The following is a 20,333-nucleotide window of genomic DNA, read 5'->3' as shown; positions in this document are numbered from 1 at the left end:
TGCCGTACGTGCACAGTTGCCATAATAAACTGGTTCTCAACTGGTTTTGCTTCGGCACACAGATTTTACATTGGACGTTTAGTGATGGCCAAACACATTAACACAGTTAATCTCTTCCTCTTTAATTTTTACAGTTTTCTTGGCAGCCCAGAACACATTGTCGGCACAAACTATGTTTTGTTCATGTAAACTTATTTGGCTACTTCTACCAAATGACTGATGAATTTGTTGAGTTTGATCGCCTTTAATGTGATCACCAACAGATCTTCACCTCCCTTCTAAAAGATAGGACTATTTATTTAGCTATCCTTACCATGCACCATTATATGGTTAGTTGCATTTAATTATTTGTGTTTATTACACATTATAATGGATTTTAAGATAACAAACAGTTAAGATTTAAAACAGTTTAATCTGAAATCAATATCTCTTATCCCCATATTTATTTAGGTGGTGAAATGCTGTGTAATACGTGGCTGTACCATATCCCTTAAAACAGTATTTTGTGTCTAATTATTTACTTATGTGGCAAGTAGCCGTGTAATAAGCGCTTTGCGCCAGGATCCTGATAACCCTGTCGGGGTTTATTCTGTGATAACCAATTAGATTTACATTATCCCATTGTTTTAGGCAAACTAAAATGTTATATAGAGTTACTTCTAAATCAAAACAAGTTGTACTCACTGAAATGAAAGCAAATTCACCAAAGAGAGCACCAATCATTCTAATGCTAAATTGGATATAACATTTACAACAAAATATAATCAAAAACACTACTTAGAGATAAAATATATATATAAATCCTGAATAATAAATATTAGCTATCAAAAATCCCCATGCTTTGACAAAAAAAGAAATAACACAAATTATTCATATTCAGTGTTGGGGTAACCCATTACAAGTAACTTGAGTTACGTAATCAGATTAGATCAGATTTTTCAAGTAACTAGTTAAGTAATGCATTACTTTTTCATTTACAACAAAATTGAATTTAAAATGAAATGAAATGTATTCATTTCACTTTTGGTGTGAAAGTGCCTTAACATTTGCCATAAATTGTAATGCATTACTTTTAAAAGTAACTTTCCCCAACACTGTTCATATTAATATAATATTTAAAAAGTTGACATTTTGGTACTTTGTTGGATCACCTCTTGATGTCTAATGTAAAATCTGTCCTGTAGCAAAACACATTGAGATCCTTCTTTATACAATATCATCTTCTTGGCTTGCAGGGTGAGACCAAGATCCTGAAGTTAAAGAACCTGCGTCCTCAGGACTACGCGAACTACACATGCACTGCCTCTGTCCGCAATGTCTGTGGCATCCCCGACAAGAGTGTGCTATTCCGGCTCACCAACAAAACCGGTGAGAGAGATACCAATACCTCCTCCTTGTGCACAGTATTGTCTGTTATTTTAGTCTCCTTCTGCTATATTTGAGCCTTCCAACAAGTAAGAAAGTACATGCAAGCAGCACCACAGAAGCAAATCTCCAAAGGAAGTGCCCTGAGGCTCTTGTCACCACAAGTGCTATGTGGTCTGATAATCACCGAGCTGTGAGTGCTGCATGTGTTATTGAGTATGTTACGCCTGTTACATTTAGAGGCCTGCTGCTACTTTTCTCCTCCTCCGTTGGTTGATGGCTGAAGAAACTGCCCCGGGCTGATGTTTTCACCACTGGCCTTGCAGTTAATTCAGTCTATGGCAAAACCATATTCTTAAGGAAATGGCCCTGCGGGTCCCTGTGCTCCTTATCTGTCTCGGTGGGCTTCACATGCTACTGCGGCGAAGACCTGACCTTTACGGAATCCATTAAAGAATGAACGGAGTCGGCAGACCTTTTCCTCCGGCCATCTCTGTTTCTCTATCTTCCTCTCCCACTCCACCACTCTGCTCATTTTCTTACACTATCCTTCTTTCTCACTTCTTTTCCGGCTCTCGTCGCTTTTCTGGCAACACATTGGCTGATGATGATGATCATGGCACAGTCCTGGGGATTGACTGATTGCTTTGCCAACTTGAATGCTCTTACATCACAGCATGCTGGTGTGCTCGTGGAAGGAGGCCTTGATTATATAGATTGGATGTGGTCACCTTGTGCATTATGGGCCCAACTAAACCAATCTCTTTGGATGATAATTATAAATACCACCTTTTTAAGTATAAACACATTAACGTAATTAGGTAAACCACCATAATTGTCATCAAGAGGTGACTGTATGTGAACTTTGTGTATATTTGTGGTAATTACTCACTTCAAGTTGGCTGTGCACCTGGTATTGCTACTAAACAAGCATATACACTGTTTTTGAGTTCTTTAAAATCTCATAATGTCACTTCATTAATATTCATGAGTCAAGCTAGTAAGTTTTATAATGTGTCTTCTTCCTCAAACTTTTCAGAAGCTCCGACGCCCCTGGATTTAAAGGGATACTTCACCCAAAAATAAATATTCTCTCATCATTTACTCAACATCATGCCATCCCTGATGTATATTATTAGACTTTCTTTCCTTAGATGAACACAAACAGAGATTTTTAAAAGAATAATCCATCTCTGTAAGTTCAAATAATGCAAGTGGATAGATAAGTTGATATTTAGTTCAAAAAACACTCAAAACGAACATGAAAAAATGTCTTCTGAAGCAAAATAATAGGTGTTTATGTGAGTAAAATACAAATTTGTTAATTTTTTAAACTATAAACCATCACTTCCAGACAGCTGTCATACGTGCATTTGATTGTGTTAACATCAGCTTGTTGTGAAACGTGATGTAAGTGCGAGTATCTCTTTAAGTAAGAAAATAGGTCTTCCACATGAAGCTGATAAGACTAACTCTGTCTGTTTTTGTTCTAGCCTCCCCCTCTATTAAGCTGCTTGTGGAAGACCCCATTGTGGCCAATCCTGGGCAGACAGTGACTCTGGTGTGCATCATCTCTGGAGGCGAGCCCAACCCGACCCTGACGTGGGTCCGGAATGGCGAAGAGCTTCCAAAGAAAAGTGTTCTCAATGGTGGAACCCTCACCATACCTGCCATCAGCACGGAGGAAGCTGGTGTTTACAGCTGTGTAGCCAGTAACAACGTGGGCAATCCTGCAAAGAAATCCACCAACATTGTCGTCAGAGGTGAGAAGAGAGGCCTTGAGGCCAAGCTGGTTTAGTTTGTTTGTGCTTGATGTATCATAGATTTTGGAAATTGTTTATTTGCAGCAGGTGTAAATAGCACTGGCCACACAGTGCATCCCAAGAGTCTAGTAGAACCAGACAAAACTACCAAATATGTGACTTTGATGTTGGAGAAGTGGCCTGGAGTGCAGAGCATGTGAGTTTGCATCAGGCTTGTGACATTTTCAGATCCCTCTGCTCTCATCAGGAATTATCAATATGTTTGTGGTTATAGTTATTCTAAAATTCAGATCAAATTTCTATTCTAATATTTAGAGCCAAACCACATCTGACTCCTGGTGGCCTTAGAAACATGACATTTGTGAAGCCAAAATATTTATTTATATTTATGGTTTTAGAATTTGAATTGCTCTATCGTGTAGAATAATTCTGGTAGTTAGAATGAGGGTAAAAACAAAATTATGTCCAGTCGCATGTTGTGAAACCAATGGAAAACTATTTGTTGAAACTTTCTTGAAGGTTTGAAAAACTCAACCTTGCTTGAAATGTCATATAAATAGGTTCTTTTCCAGCCAGCGTCATTACCTAGTGTGATGAATATCCATGACTTTGACGTATTACATCGAGCCAAAAGAGCAGAGTGAAATGGAGAAAAGATTTGCTTTTTCAGGCGTGTGTGTGTGTGTGTGTGTGTGTGTGTGTGTGTGTGTGTGTGGGACGCTCTCTGAAGTAGCTTTACTATCCCTGGTTTGGAGCAGCTTTTATAGCTTACTTCACAGTTACTCTTCTCAAGGCTGATCCCTGGTGTGCATGAAAAGCTGTTTACACATCTGGAGGTCCAGGTTTTAATGTGAATCCCTTACTGTCTGTCAACTCACCGGGTCTGGGGAGCACAGTGAGATTACGCATTTCCATCGAGCTGGGTTTCTGTGTGAGTCTGGAGAGTATGATGGGAGTCAGATGTCTTGCCAGTGAGGAGGATCATCTTAGTGAGGTAGACGGCAGAGGGGAAGAGGATCATACCAAAGAAAGAAATCTGCCATGTGTAATTCTCCAAGCTCTCCTCACAACAAAGAGCAGTTTAGTTTGTGGTTAGTATCATTATTGAGAAGTATCAGTATCATTCATTTTTGGGATTTTTTTTTTTTCTTCTAATTTCCAGAAACCTTTTTAAATGTCCTTTTTATAGTTTGATCTGATGAGTTTGGTTTGGTAGAGGGTAACTGCTGTGATTCTGAGTTTAATGTCTTTTGTATCACTCAGCACTCTTTTGTCTCAAATAAAATGACCAAACTCAATTCAATAATTAATTTTTTCTATTTATTTGGAATAAGCGAGATAATGTGCTGTCAGCTTTACATTATCATAAATTATACAACAGTTAGTTTCAGTCCTCAAATCTGATTGGTTAGGCAGCTGGGACTTTTCACTGTTTGTGTTACTCTGCTTGATTTTTTGGTGATTTTTTTTTTTTCAGCAAATTACATCATTATACCAGTAGGTCAACTTTATGAGTCATTTATTAATTCACTCAGTCGATTCATTCAAAAACGATTGTTCACTCAAGAATGAAACAAGTGACTCTCATTATACTCTCATTTAACAAATTAATTAAAAAACACTGATCCATTTATAAATGAAGCAAGTTATTTTCTTTATGAGGGAGGCATTGAATTATTCATTCAACTGATTCATACAAAAAACTGAATCATTCAAGAATGAAAAACATGATTGTGTCTAAAATGTTACTCAATATTAACTAATTGTTTATTGAATAATTGTATAAAACTAATATCGCATTTGCAATTGTGCTACTTTTGGAGCAACATCACTCTTGCTCATGTGATATTGCCTAAAAACCCAGACAGGTGCTGAGTCTTAATCCGCATACTATCTGTCCTAAATAGTATTCGAAATTAGAATTAGTGTGTCCCAAATGTAGTATGTTGGAAAGAGTATTCCAAAGATACCTGGATGGTCTATTTTTCCGGTTAGAATCCGAAGTGCAGATCCGTGCACACTCTAACGGCTTAAATTGCCACACAACAGCTCATTGTGCATTGGACGTGGATTCAAACTACAAACTCATAAAAAGTGTTAAAAAACTAAACATGGCAGATGCAAGGATCCAACTGTGAAGTAGAGAGGTTTAGTTTAGATAAATGGGTTTGTTTGAGTGATTAATTATCAGTATCTAACATGACGAAAAGATATTTATTCAATGTTATCCACATTATATTTTATCTGCAACAGCACTGTAAACTTTTGTAATCATATGTTTGATCATTAACTTTTAAATTCATCATTATGCAAATTGAAAATGCATGAGGAGAGTTCTCCGCACAAAAGTCCCACAACTGTCAGATCAACGTGCTATTACATTTCTCTCCAAAATGGTTGGAAATTAAATTAATTTAAATGTGGAGGATTTTAACTGTGACAAGATGATTGACAGAGCAGTTTAAATAATGACAGGCTGCGCGTAACTAAGCGACAACGCTGTCCGTTAAAGACACAATTATGACGAAGCTTGTCTACTCTTCAGCTACACACTCAAAAGTATGTACTTTTTCATCACAAAAAAGTACATACTTTTAGGGCATAGTATAAGTAGGCGAACTGGGACGCAGCAAGGGTGATCTGGGCGCTTGTTGAAGTGGAGGTCTTTTATTTTTGCTTTAATGACCAGCTGACTGTACATTATCCATTAAATAAATTCCACATTAGAAGCCAATTACTTATTGCCAAACATAACCTTCCGAGACACTTTTTGCATTATTCATTCATTGTAATATTAAAATGCTATTATTTTAACATTTGTTTTCATTAGATTTTGTTTACTCACACATACTGATCCTCTAGTGGCTCAGTTTCTGTTCCTGATTGCTTTTCTATAATCGCTGTTGCAGAAACAGACAATCCCGAGCCACTAAAGACACACTTTTTTTTAAGAGTATTAGACATGGAATTATTTTGTCTGACTGCTTATTTATTTATTTTTGTTTTGTTTTGTTTTTGCGTACCTAATGATCCAAAGCCTTTATAACACTTTAAGAGTATTTTCAATGTATTAATTGACTCCCACAACAACAAATAAACTTCCCAGAATGCCATTCACCTTACTTTTTTGCTTTTCTTCATGTATTAACCACCTCTCCAAGCAGAGGAGAGCTATTCATTTTCTACTACATTACATGAAAAAACATGAATGTTGCAATATCATTGCCATGACTTTATGGCTCACTTGTGGCCAATGCTGCATTTCCATCCTAGCTGTGTTGGCCATTTAGGTTTTATATGCTTTTTCTTATGGATAGAAGCAACATTATTGGGCAGAAAATAGCAATGATAGGCCCATTCTCTAGCTCGATAGATAGAGGAAGGTTTTATAATATAAGATCGTCAGAGGGGACGTTACAAGCTTGAGCTGCGCAGCGTCTTTGCTGCACAGATGGCGGAATCTCATTTGTTGGGCAAAATAAGCAAGGGATTGGAGAGAAAACGATATTACATGGGAGGGTTTGGAAGTTGGGTAATCCCAACACACTCTGCTGGCTGCTTGTACAAAGCTCTATGATAGCAGCTGTACTGGCCATTTGAAATATGACCTTTTCTCCTGCAATGGGAAAAAGAGCATGTGTTGCCAGATGGGGCGGTGGTTGAGGTGAAGGGGTAGAGCTGTTTCCCCAATCACTGATCAGGGAGGGAGCTGAACTCATGAGGATGAATGAAGGTAGAATAGAGATGGCTCTGTTTTACTTTTTTTGTGTGTAAGGAGAAGATATGGAGAAGTATAGTGGATTAAGCAAATACACTCAAAAAAAAATATAGGCTTAATATTTAAGATGTAAGATTTTAATTGGATTCAACATATCCATTCATTTAGATTACACAGTTTTAACATAAATTAATAATCCTAAGGTGATGCATATTTGTCAGTCATATAAATGAAACAAGAATGAGATTTATATAATAGTACTAATAAACTGAATACATTTTAAACAAGGTTTATGTTTATCATCAATAAATAACATTTATTATGTATATAAGCCAATCTCATAAATGTTAACTAATAGCTTGTTCCACAGCTAGCCAAATTAAATGATTAAATTTTGATTACAACAGATTTATGCTGATTCTATGGAATTCTTTAATAAAATATGATTATTTAATTAAAATCAAATGGATGCAAATACTGATTCCCAAGTGAATAAAAATAGTTCTTACATTTCATCTTCAATTAAGAACAAACATATGTTTATGTTGCTGAGGGTGGTTGCTAAGGGTGTTGTGCAGTGATGGCCTAAAATTAACAGTAGCCAAGTGCCACTCGCCAGTTGGCTGGTAAAATTTGTATGAATTCTAACAATGCATGAACGTGAACACGTGAATGATGCTCGGGACAGATGATGAGCCAGTGTTGGTTTAAAAAATCACTCACTGCTCTTGACTAAATAACTTTTGTAACTTTAATAAGGATTAATTAATAAAGATGTTTATTTTATACAGTCAAGACTATGCAGTGTTATTTTACATTTGCTTACTTTATTAAATTTCTGTACCTGAAAGCTACTATCAGACCTACCTGAAAAACCTGAAAAGCTCTGTTTATTTCATTTGTATCTTTGTTATATTGTATATACTTGTGGTTTTGCTTGTAATTTTATTATTTGTTTTTATTTTTCTACTGACTGTTTACTTGTCTTTTTTTATTTATATTAGTTAGGCTAGTAGTTTTAGCTGTGGTATCGAAATTGGAATAGAGAATTGTGAATTTTCTCTGGTATCTAAAATTTTGGGTGTCAGTTTCATGGCCGGTAAAAAATATTAATGGCTGGTAAATTTTCTAAAGTCACTGGCCATTGGCAGGTGTAGCAAAAAGTTGGATACACAGAACCGTTGGGTGAAGCGTTCATAGTCATGAATTGTATTGCATGGTGAGTAACAAAAAAAAAAAAATCTTCTGTAATCTTGCTCAGCTCCTACATGGAGCAAACACAGTGCAGGGATTACTTGGGGGCAGATTTGTCTGATGAAAGCTGTAATGGGACGTCATTCAGTGGCATCCAGGTGGGAGTGACCAGATAGCCATCCCTGAGTAAGGCCTTTTCTGACAGCTCTGTTCCACCACCCACTGGCAGCATCATCAATAAAACACACCCCACCCTTCCCCAGTTATCACTCAAATATTGAGCCTTGTCAGTACTCTTCAGCAGATTATGCCAAACGTTGCAGGGTCTGCTCTGCAGATAACTGCAAAATAACCCAGCGTTCTTTATAAGATATTTATTAGCTGGAGGGGGATGGAAAGAGGGTATTGCTGAGCCTGCACACTGCCATAGAAACTCATCTTTTTATTTATTTACAGAGGAGATATCATCTCCCGTTTGGGCCACTTTCCACCAAGCAATCAAAACAGGCATGCAAAGATCGGTCCTACCATCCCCCCATCCCTGGATGCCGAAATTGGTCTTATTTCTGATAAGTAAATTGTGTTCTACCTGAATCGCTTTGATGGCCATTCACATCAGCTGTTTTCTCAACAGAATTGGTGTGCAAACTTTGCGTTGTCTGTAACAATGCAATGCGTCAATATTGTGATGTGAGGGCACATTGATGAGATTCCCCTGGATGTAATGACTGAGTGCAGCTTTTGCCTGTAAAGCGGTTTTCAAATTAGCTGGGCTCATGATGATCCTCTCATACATTGCACTACTTGACTTATTCCTCTGCTAAATAAAATGGATAATAGAGAATTCAGTTGCTTTTGATGAGGTGGTGACTATTAGACTGCTGCAGTGGTGATTTATTGCAGCTAATAACAGATTTGTATTCAAGAATTTCTTCCCCTCTAATGGGAGGGCTCACATCTTGTTGGTAGGGCTTTATGTTGATTGTACTACTGCCTGTTGTGTAAGGGAACATGAGACGGTGGTTATAATTCACTATATAATTTATATATTTTTGTATACTTTTTTATACACTTGTGTTTGCATGCACAGAAAAGATTTTCATGCAAAATTTGCTCTAAACAGGTTCCTTTTTGCATAAATTTGTTCTGATCCTCATTATCTTTTTGATGAATAAATCATTTTTAATAATAACAGACTTTTTTGTCACAACTATTAACAAAGAAAAATGGCTATATCATTGTTTGACATTACAACGGGTGTTTACTGTTTACAGAGAAAACACTTCAACTAGTTAGCTTGGACTAGCATCTTCATCCTATTACAATACAGATAGAGCTCCACTCTACTGTAATAATAAAAACACAGAGGAAAAAAACAGTTTGTTTTGTAAGTTGTAAACTCCCACATTAGCCGAGCACAAACGTGAATAGCTGATAATGCATTAGACTTTGTAAACCAAAGTCATGGTCCATCCTTGATCATTACTCCAAGTAATAAGACAGACAAGCTGCATTAATCGACACATTTTTAGACAATATTGGACCCACATCTGAATAGCAGAACTAAAGAAACATGAGTTAGCCGGTTAGCAGGAGACATATCGACTAGGGTGTACGTTACACAACATAACATACAAAACTACGAGTTTTGAATGATCGCTAGAAAATATAAACATCAACTATCAATCATACTTACAGGTTGAGATTCAGAGGAGCAAGCTGGTCCAAATAAACTGGGCATTGATGCATATTTTAAGACCAAGCGTTTTGTGAATCCTGCGTTAAACTCCCCGAGGTTTGAGAAGCAGTCGTCAGTAAAATGACGGGAACACAACAAAAGGTTGTACTGCTGTGGTATTGTTGAAAAAATGAATTTTCCTTGGCGTCTGCGCACGCAATAAGTGGGCGGGCAATATGCTAATGTTCCTTGTGACGTCACAACGAAACGACTTGGGATTCGTTTTACAAACGACTCGTTTAATTGACTCAGAGTCGACTTTTACTTTTGAGAGACAATAACTTTATATACGGTGCACTTTCAGATTTAAAACTTTGCAGGATGTTTTCATTAACTTAGAGCTATGTTACACACTACATGAAAGGTAATTTTCAAAAATCCATAATAGGGGCACTTTAATATGATAATTACAAAATATGAATATAATTTCTATTAAAAAAAATAGAACACTATGGCTTAAAGGTTTAGTCCACTTTCAAATAAAAATTTCCTGATAATTTACTCACCCCCATGTCATCCAAGATGTTCATGTCTTTCTTTCTTCAGTCGAAAAGAAATTAAGGTTTTTGATGAAAACATTCCAGGATTATTCTCCTTATAGTGGACTTCAATGGACTTCAAATGGTTAAAGGTCAAAATTACAGTTTCAGTGCAGCTTCAAAGGGCTTTAATGATACCAGACGAGGAATAAGGGTCTTATCTAGCGAAACGATCGGCCATTTTCTAAAAAAAAAAAAAAAATTATATACATTTTAACCATAGACGCTCGTCTTGAACTAGCTCTCTTCTTCTTCTCTATTAGAATTCCGGCAGTGTAGGCGCTGCTAAGAGTATTACTGCCCTCCACGGGTCAAAGTTTAAACTAAATTGTCATATACAATATGCTAGTGCAAGTATATAAAAATTAGTTCAAACTTTGACCTGTGGAGGGCAGTAATACACTTAGCAGCGTCTACACTGCCGGAATTCTAATAGAGAAGAAGAAGAAGAAGAAGAAGAAGAAGAGAGCCCTTTGAAGCTGCACTGAAACTGTAATTTTGACCTTCAACCATTTGGGGCCAATTGAAGTCCACTATAAAGAGAATAATCCTGGAATGTTTTCATCAAAAACCTTAATTTCTTTTCGACTGAAGAAAGAAGGACATGGACATCTTGGATGACATGGGGGTGAGTAAATTATTATTATTTAAGAAATTTTTATTTGAAAGTGGACTAATCCTTTAAAGGAATAGTTCACCCAAAAATGAAAATTCTGCCATCATTTACTCCCCCTCAAGTTGTTCCAAACCTGTATACATTTCTTTGTTCTGCTGTACACAAAGGAAGATATTTGGAAGAATGTTTGTAAACAAGCAGATCTCGCCCACCATTGACTACCATAGTAGGGGAAAAAAATACTATGGTAGTCAATGGGAGGCAAGATCTGCTTATATAGGTTTGGAACAACTTGAGGGGGAGTAAATGATGACAGAATTTTCATTTTTGGGTGAACTATCTCTTTAATCATCTATTTTTCTAAGGCTCCCAGCTTAGATGCAAACTCACCAGTTAAATTAAACCCAGTGCATTGTGCATTTTATCTGTTTAAAAAAAACATTGTTTGTGTTGGTTATTGCTTGTTACGTCCCAGGCAATGATAATCTGTTTATTTTTGAAACACATTAATTTAATTCAGTGATTATTATGTGCCAAATAACAATGTTCCATTTCCAAATGACAAACCCTTCCTGCAATATTCAGCATTGCAGATTAATTCTGAAGCTCCAGTTTTGCTGTCTAAAAAGGTGCAGTTGACTAGTGCAAATGTGGCCATGAAGAAAAATACTTCAAAGATGCCTTTAATATTCCCATGGTTACATAAGATATTATAATAAAGAAAAGTGCTTGTGTGCAGCACCACAAATTCATCAGTAAAAGACTTTTCTCAACCATTCTCTGTGTCCATTCACTCTGATTGCATGACTACAGGGCTAGTCAAAAGGATTATTGATTTTCAAATAATGCAACAAGAGTGTTGACAATGATCTGTGGTGGGTGCTGAGCTGAGGAAACAACTAACTAATTATAATATGACAAAGAAAAGACCCATCTAGTACAAAATCATTTGAAATGCATTCATCAATATCTTCTGCATATACTTGATGCCAGAAAGAAATAGTCTTTTAACTAGGGCTGCACAATATATCGTTTTAGCATCGATATCGTGATGTGCGCAACAGGATGTGCGATGTCAAGTATAGGGATTGTTAATCCGGACCAGACACCACGGTTCAAAACGCATGTGATTCTCAGATTAATTGCAAAGTTTGACCATCATACAATGAAAGTTTATCATCTGAACGTGTTTTAAGTCAAGCGATTTTAAAACATTTGAGCACGAAAGTGAACTCAATTCTGAACGCTGAGATGTACATGAACACAGAATGCTGTTCTCTTCCGCATATATTTGTACCTAAATGGACACATACATGCCAAAAAAAATAGTCAAAACGCACGTAAAAAATCGAGTATCCTCGTAAACATGGTTGCTTATGGCTTAAGTGAACTAAACAATTGACAAAGAAAATGTGTAACAGTATTTTGTATGTGCAAAATGTGCAACAGTATATAACGGATGTGCAACAGTATTTTGGATCTGCACATTTGGTCTTAAAGTGACAGCAGCCTAATATTCCTGCTGCTTTCTGTGTTATGAATGTTAATCAAACAACAAAAGATAAAGAGAAAAATCACTTTTGTAGTTTTAACACAGATTAATTATATTTAATTTATACAGTGAAGACTATGCAGTGTTATTTTACATTTGATTTTTCAATTTCTGTACCTGCATACTGTTAGACATGCCTGAAAAATATAAAGCGCTATTTTTTTTATTTGTATCTTTGTGTTATTATATTTATCTGTGCTTGTAAGTTGTTCATTATTTGCATATACACTATGCATATTCACTCACCAGAATCACCCCAATGATTCTAGAATGATTAATTCTTTCCAAATAGAGCTATTCAAGTCATCTTTTGAATTTTTTTCATATCGCAAAAAAACAAAATATTGCAATGTCAGTTTTTTCCAATATCATGCAGCTCTACTTTGAGCATTATTATTGTGTTCGTGCCATGCAAAAAAAAAAAAAAAGCATTGCAGTAATTCAAGGTGAAGTCTTAATTCTTTCCCAGACGTTTCATAGAACAAACAGTTACAAAACACAGGTGCAAATGGTGGAGAGAAACCATTATGTTGTCTCTTAGGGGCTTCTTGATTTATTCTTCTGTTGGAAAGCTCATTAAAAGTTGAAGCAAAAAGTTGGATTTCCATTTTAAGCGTTTTTGAAATTTCAAGAGATGTTATTACACCGGATTACAGTAAGAAATCACCGTCAAATGCGCGACGTGTAGCAACCTGACTTTAAATGTTCTGGAAAGATTACGCAGCTTGTCTCTTGGTAATTGCTTACCTGCAGTGCTTTTTGATGATGACAGAACTCATGTGAAGGAACTGGACTCGAAAGCATTAACACCCTGCACATTTTATGGGGTTACCAAAGAGCGCATGGCTCTCTCACCACAATATTCAGCTATTGACTAAGTCGCAAATTGACCAGTAAGGCAAGGCCTGTCGAGCCGAAGCTTGCATAAAGCAACCCTGCAAAGTTACAGCTCTTCATTGTCATCTATCTCAAAATATTCAGAGTCTCTGCCAGCATCAGCATCGTAGTCCACCTTGAAACATCCTCTCTTAACAGTGCAGATTGTAACAGCTTGTAAAATGTGCAGAACGAATGCAAATAAATTGGTTAATAAGATTTCCTAAAAGCTGTTTTTAAATAATTCAGTGACTGATTAATAATTAGAGCCAGATGCACAGCATTTTTAAAAATGACTTGGAAATGAGAGTGTGGTGTTTTGCTTTGGCTCATGGCTAGCTTGAGACTTGGGATCCCATTGGGAGACATTTGCTTATGCGTCTCTGACCCCTTTACTCCTGTTGAAAAGAGAGCAGTGAGCGCTAATGAAAATGAAAACAAAACATAAGTTCATATTCATGAGATTTCTGGTTTCTTTTTTGTTGAAGTCAACGTGACATTAGGAAAAACTGCATTCACAACCCATTTACTTGTGTAATGTGATATTTCCCAAAAGAACAAAAAAAAATGTAGGGCAGGACTTGATTTTAACCATCAGGAACTGATCAAATTGTGAATATTGGTCTCTGTGACAGGTGAAAGGAGGTTTATATATTAATATATAAATTTGGGTCACCAAGTCTTTGATCTAATAAATGTAGCTTTGGTGAGCTTAAGATACTTATTTTAAAGTGTGTGTGTGTGTGTATATATATATATATATATATATATAATTTATTTATTATTATTATTAATTACAATGTAATTTTACAGTTAGTTTTTCAATGAATCGTTGAATCATAAAATAACACCAAGAATTTTTACTAGGGAAGTCAGTTTTGATTTGGTTTGTTGACTTTACGACTTTACAGAAGACAGGTTTTTTTCTTGAGAATGGCAGGATGCGATTTCAGCTTATTTACTGTGTGGTTTTAACTCGTAAAGATCCTAAAATAGCTGCTGTTCAGTCTAGAGTGTCTTTGAGTTGGAGTTATTTCTGAATGTGAGTTCACAGTGCGCAAGATCTCTCAATCCAGCCTTGCACAGATTAACTCATTAGCATGTGTGGAGTGGTGTGCAAGAGTGTGGAAAGTGTGTGTCATGTCGCGCCGTTCTTACATCATTTCCAACGCCGTATATGTCAGTGTGGTTGAGTCAGAGTTCTTCTCAATGTCAGTGTCAAAGGACTGAGGTTCTGTGAAAGGAATCATCTGTTCTCCTTGGAACAGAGAAAATGCGTGACTCCCTGACAATCGCTCATCTAAATAATATCACGGGGGTTTTTTTGTGTGTGTGTCTTGAGGGGCCCTCTGTTTATTTCTCACCTTATTCGGGGTGATATTTTGAGATCCAGTTTTATTTGTGCTGTATTCACAGGCTAAGATTGTAGTCACTCACCTCCATCTCTTAAAAAAAAGCCCATGGGTATTTTATTAACATTTTCTGTTTTGTCATTTTTGTCACTTGCTTGTCACAGTGATAATGACTTGAAAAGCAGTGATGTGGATGAATTGTGGAAAAGTACATTAAACTGTTTTGAAATTACATTAAGCAAAGACCTTTTAGCTATGTAAACTGATGCACTGCATTTAATGCATCATTAACCGTGCAGTACAAATCTTGTACGAAGAGATTAAGAGACTATGATGAGAAAATGTCCAGTGTGTAACTGCTTCTTGAGCAAACTGATATTTTATAAGATGAAAGTGCCTTCATAAATGGGTGTTTCTTCAATCCCAGGCACTTTTACATACCAGGAATATAAAAAATACAAGAATATCATCATATTATCATATAAAAACTATATTAACTAAATATTTAATATATAAATAAATATGAATAATATAACAGCTAAATATTTTACTATACTCATTTATTTTGGTCCTTTTAAATTTGAAAAAAATCAAAAGTTGTAATTGCTTACCAGACATAATGTCAATGTAGAGCATACTTGAGATGAAATATGAGACATTTGAAGTGTGAAGAAAATCAAGGTAAATATAACTACTTTTATTTCAAAATATTTTTAAATAATATTAAAAAATAATATTATTTGAGCTATGTGATTCAGTATGATGGTTTTTATGTGTTTTGTAGTATGTGTCTGTATGTGTATTTGGTTTTTGCTGGTGTGGTCAAAGACAAATTTCAACCATGGTTGACAATAAAGTTGTATTGTATTTTAAATAATATTAAAATATTTTTAATGTTTAAATATATTTTAATTTGAAATATAATAATAATTATTCAAGTAATGTAATTTTTTTTTTTGTGAACAATAGACTTTAAAATGACTTAAAATACATATATAATAACAATGAGGCAATAATGATTGGTTTAAATAAGTATCAAAAGCAAGTATTCATATGTTTTTATTGAACCATATAGTATAATAGTAGTGAAATATAAACATAATCAGCTTATGTACATTATTTATTATAACAAATGCCTGCAGAGTGTGCCAGCAGCCTGGTGGTTGTTGTTATATATATATATATATATATATATATATATATATAGAAAATGGTTTTAATATATTGTGCAGCGATAGCAGTCTAATAATGTGGTTCATGGATTCCCGTCCGTGTTAACGAATGCCCCACTTCGGATATTTTTCAAGTTAATCGAAATGGCTAAATTGCTGTCAAAAGTTTTTTTAAATTGAGCACTCAAATTTAATCGAGGAATCGTGACAGTCCGAAATAACTTGATGAAAAAAATTCTCCTGTGAAATAAACTAGTGAGAGTGTGTCTTGAGAGATTATTTTCTAAAAATTAAAAGGGCGAAAATTGGCCAAAGTTAAAGAAATATCCACATGAACATTGTTGTTGTTATTAAATCAGTTGCATTTCATTCTGTTCACACAGCTCTGAAGAAGGGCCGGTTTTGGATCACACCAGACCCCTATCATAACGACGACAACATCCAGATCGGCCGAGAGGTGAAGATATCCTGTCAGGTGGAGGCCACGCCGCCTGAGGAGCTGATGTTCAGTTGGCTTAAGAACGGCCGTCCGCTGCGTAGCTCAGAGCGGATGGTCATTACCCAGACCGACCCAGACGTTGCCCCAGGAACCACAAACCTGGACATCATCGACCTCAAGTTTACTGACTTTGGCACTTACACCTGTGTGGCCTCACTAAAGAACGGAGGGATACCAGAGATCAGCATAGATGTCAACATCTCCTCCACCACTGGTGAGTTATTCTTTACAAATAATAGAGGGTAGCTGTTTTTTAGAGCCCCAAAAGGGACCTTTGCAAAAATAAAAAATATACAGACATTCACATGCAGGGGAAATTTTTGAGTGTGCACAAGAAACATTTGCGTGCCACGAGAGACTTTTTACACGCTCACGAGAAACTACTGCATGTGCACAAGAAACTTTTCATGTGTGCACAGGATTTTTTGCGTGCTCATGCATTACACTTTCTGGTTAATTTATTCTATAGCCTATTATGCAAACTGTTTTGCATTGCAGCAGTATAGTACATTTAAAATCTTTTTTTTTTCCCTGGCTACATTTTATTTTATTTATTTATTTTTAATATTGACTTTACTTGCCTGCCCCACATATCCAAATGCCCACCCCAAGATGGAATCCATAACACCACTGACCTCATGCATTAATGTCTTTTTACTTCTTTCCAATATTTATTTGGTTTTTTTGTGTGTGTTTGAAGGTCATACATACACCTGAATCTGTTAAATATCACTGCCATGAGGATTCAAGGAGATTTACTGAGAACATCAGCCTTTGAGTTTCAGCAGATGAAACCATACCATATTTAACCAGCTTGGCACTTACAGCAACATGGATTTATTAATTATAAATATGAATTAATTAGAAATCACGCATGCATTACTGAGTACATGAGAAACAATTGCAGTGGAAATGGGGTTAATGGTAGGATGTCACCACTCTTCGCTACAACTTCAAATTTATTTATTATAAAAAAAAATTTATGGTGATTACATTTATTATTGTTTTACCGACTGTTTTGGCATATTACAGCTTTATAGCTTCAATAAAACAAAATAATCTCAGCCTCCCCCACTGATGATATTTTAATGATACAAATGTAGATCTAAAATATTTTTTCCATCACAAAACATAGATAAGGCTGTTTTAGGCTTTTAATGTCGCTAGTATGGGTAATGTGATTTATTTTCTGACTCATTTCATTATGCAAAATATCCTGTTTGTTTGTTTGTTTGTTTGCCCTGGGTCTGCTAAAGAAGTCATGCTTAATCAACCTGCAGACACAAGATCTCTTTCCCACCAGGCCCCCTGCAATCGCAATCGGAAATACATTCAGCATTGTTCTCCTCTTTTTTCATGCTATACTCGTTACCATCCCTTCATATAAATCAGTCTTTCCCACTCACCTTCTGGAGGAGAGAAAAGTAGATTTCTCTTTTATCTCCAAAAGAAGGAAAAATTTCTTATTTTCTACTGTACAGTATTTATCTGTCTTTTTTGTCTTCTTTCATACCCCATATCTTGTACGTGCATGATAGCTATCATTATGACAGTCCGTTTCTTGTACTGTATTAAATTATTCTGGTCAAATTGTTCAGTCATTGGGGATTTGATGTGGAAAACTCAGATTCCCTTGCACCTAGACATCCTGAGTATACCTGGCAACATTTGAAGAAATGGTACAGGTTGAATACAAGGTAGGGTCAGTCAACAGCATTTGTGGCATTTCTATGTCGATTACAACAGAAAATAAGGTTGTTTTAGTCACTTAGTTAAAGAAAAAACTACTTACAGTTGAGCTCAAAAGTTTACATACCCCTTGCAGAATCTAGAAAAATGTGAATCATTTTAACCCTTTCCAACAGTGAATGTATGATTCTGAGATCCATCTTTTCACACTGAGGACAACTGAGGGACTCAAACACAACTAATAAAAAAGGTTCAAACATTCACTGATGCTCCAGAATGAAACACAATGCATTAAGAGTCGGGGATGTAAACTTTTTGAATTGAATGAACAGAATAAATTGTACTTTTTTGTCTTCTGGGAAACATGTAAGTATCTTTTGTAGCTTCCAAAGGACAGAACTAAATGAAAAAATATGTTCTTTAAACAAAATAAAAAAAACTTGCACATCAACTTCTTGTTCAAAAGTTTTCACCCCTGACTCTTAACGCATCGTGTTTCCTTCTGGAGCATCAGTGAATGTTTGCAGCTTTTGTAATAGTTTTGTCTGAGGTCCTCAGTTGTCCTCAGTGTGAAAAGATGGATCTCAGAATCATACAGTCACTGCTGGAAAGGGTTCAAATATGCAGAAGATGCTGGAAAACTGAAGAATCTGCAGGACCTGGAGATTTTTTGTGAAGAACAGAGCTCAGTTTAACTGCTCAGAACAAACAAGGGACTCATGAACAACCATCACAAAACAAAAAATCAGTTGTGGATCATCCAGGTAACCACACAGTATTAAGAATCAAGGGTATGTAAACTTTTGAATGGGGTCATTTGTATAAATTCTGCTATTTTTTTGTCTTGTGGACTTTATGTAAACAACTGTTATGTGAAATAGTTTATTAAGGACAGTACTAAATAAAAAATAACATGCAATTTTCATGATCCTTCTTATTTTGTTAAAATGATTAACATTTTTGCAGATTCTGCAAGGGGTATGTAAACTTTTGAGCTCAACTGTACATTGTAAGTAAATGAGAACAGGCAATAAACATTAAAATACAAAAATACAATACAAAATACAAAAATATAGCATAGCCACAATATTTGCATATAATCCCCCGGTTTCCCAGATAAGGCTTAAACAAGTCCCAGACTAAAATGCATGTTTGAGCTGTTTTATCTGAAAGCAACTTGCACTGACGCATCTTAAAATATGTCAGTGCCATTGTTTTGTCTCAAGATGCACAGCAGTAATGTTTTTTTTAAAGGCATGTTTATAAAAACTACTTAAAGTACCACCTTGGTTGAGGTTCCAAGCTTGCCGTACTGATACTAAATGTGATGTATAAACACTGCAGATCACTGATTGGTCAGAGAATCGTCACTACCAGCATCATTGGATTTGAAACACAAGACACCAAACCCACTAGATTTAAATAGTCAGTAACAGCCACTGCAGTATCATTTGTTCGCGCAACTTTTTTTAAACAAATTCCTTTAAACGACCGCCGCATGCAACTTGAAAAAAGAAATGGCTGTATCGTAGTCAGTAGACGTGCTGCAGACTCGTTTGTAGCTGAGGAGCGGATCCACCCACTTTGAAGCAGTACTAAACTGCAGTGGAAAAGCAAACCAAAAGTAAAGCGAGCCGAGTCGTACCACGCAGTGGAAAAGCGCCATAAATGTCCTAATTGAACTAAGGTCTAATCCTGGCTTAATGAGTGAAACCAGGCCTATATGTGTTAACATGAGACTAAAGTGAATAGTGTGTAGTGTGTAAAATGATATTCTGTCTTTTGTCACCGTGACAATGCATCAGCAATAAGGCCTGCAAACCCGGTAACCTTCGCACAGTGCCCTGCTAGGATACCAAGAAGGAAGGTGACAACATCCTTGTTTACATGGAGCTGAGACGGTAGTTTTCCAGACTGTTGTCTGGAATCAGCAGAAGAACATAAACTTGTCTCCTTCCTGTTGTCTGCATACGTTTATGATGTCTGTCTGCGAAAACCAGCCAGAAACGTCCTTACCTGACACCTGGTGGGTGACAAGATCTCTCTATTGGTGTTCTGGCAAAACCGATACAGATATTATATCTGTGACAATGTAACTAGATGTTTATTCACCTAGAGCAGTAGTCAAATTCTAAAAAATGGTGATTTAGGCAACATTAGTTAAAAAAAAAAAAAAAAAAAAAAGGCAAAGTAAAAAAAAAAATACAGGTGACACTGAAGACTGGAATAATGGCTGATGAAAATTCAGCTTTGCCTTCAC

General features: G+C 36.0%; 1 protein-coding gene across 2 annotated transcripts in view; it reads left to right on the top strand.

The window, feature by feature from the left end:
• The window catches only part of mdga2a (MAM domain containing glycosylphosphatidylinositol anchor 2a), a 157,638-nt gene that overhangs the window by 67,638 nt on the left and 69,667 nt on the right, over nt 1–20,333 (top strand). For both annotated transcript variants that reach the window (XM_051868285.1, XM_051868286.1), the window contains exons 5-7: nt 1,236–1,368; nt 2,859–3,128; nt 16,269–16,598. In XM_051868285.1, the coding sequence (XP_051724245.1) occupies nt 1,236–1,368; nt 2,859–3,128; nt 16,269–16,598 (733 nt within the window). The remainder of the gene's footprint in view (nt 1–1,235; nt 1,369–2,858; nt 3,129–16,268; nt 16,599–20,333) is intronic.

This window comes from Ctenopharyngodon idella, chromosome 17, assembly GCF_019924925.1.
Source record: "Ctenopharyngodon idella isolate HZGC_01 chromosome 17, HZGC01, whole genome shotgun sequence".
Lineage (NCBI taxonomy): Eukaryota > Metazoa > Chordata > Actinopteri > Cypriniformes > Xenocyprididae > Ctenopharyngodon > Ctenopharyngodon idella.
This window is presented reverse-complemented; position numbering and strand designations above follow the sequence as displayed.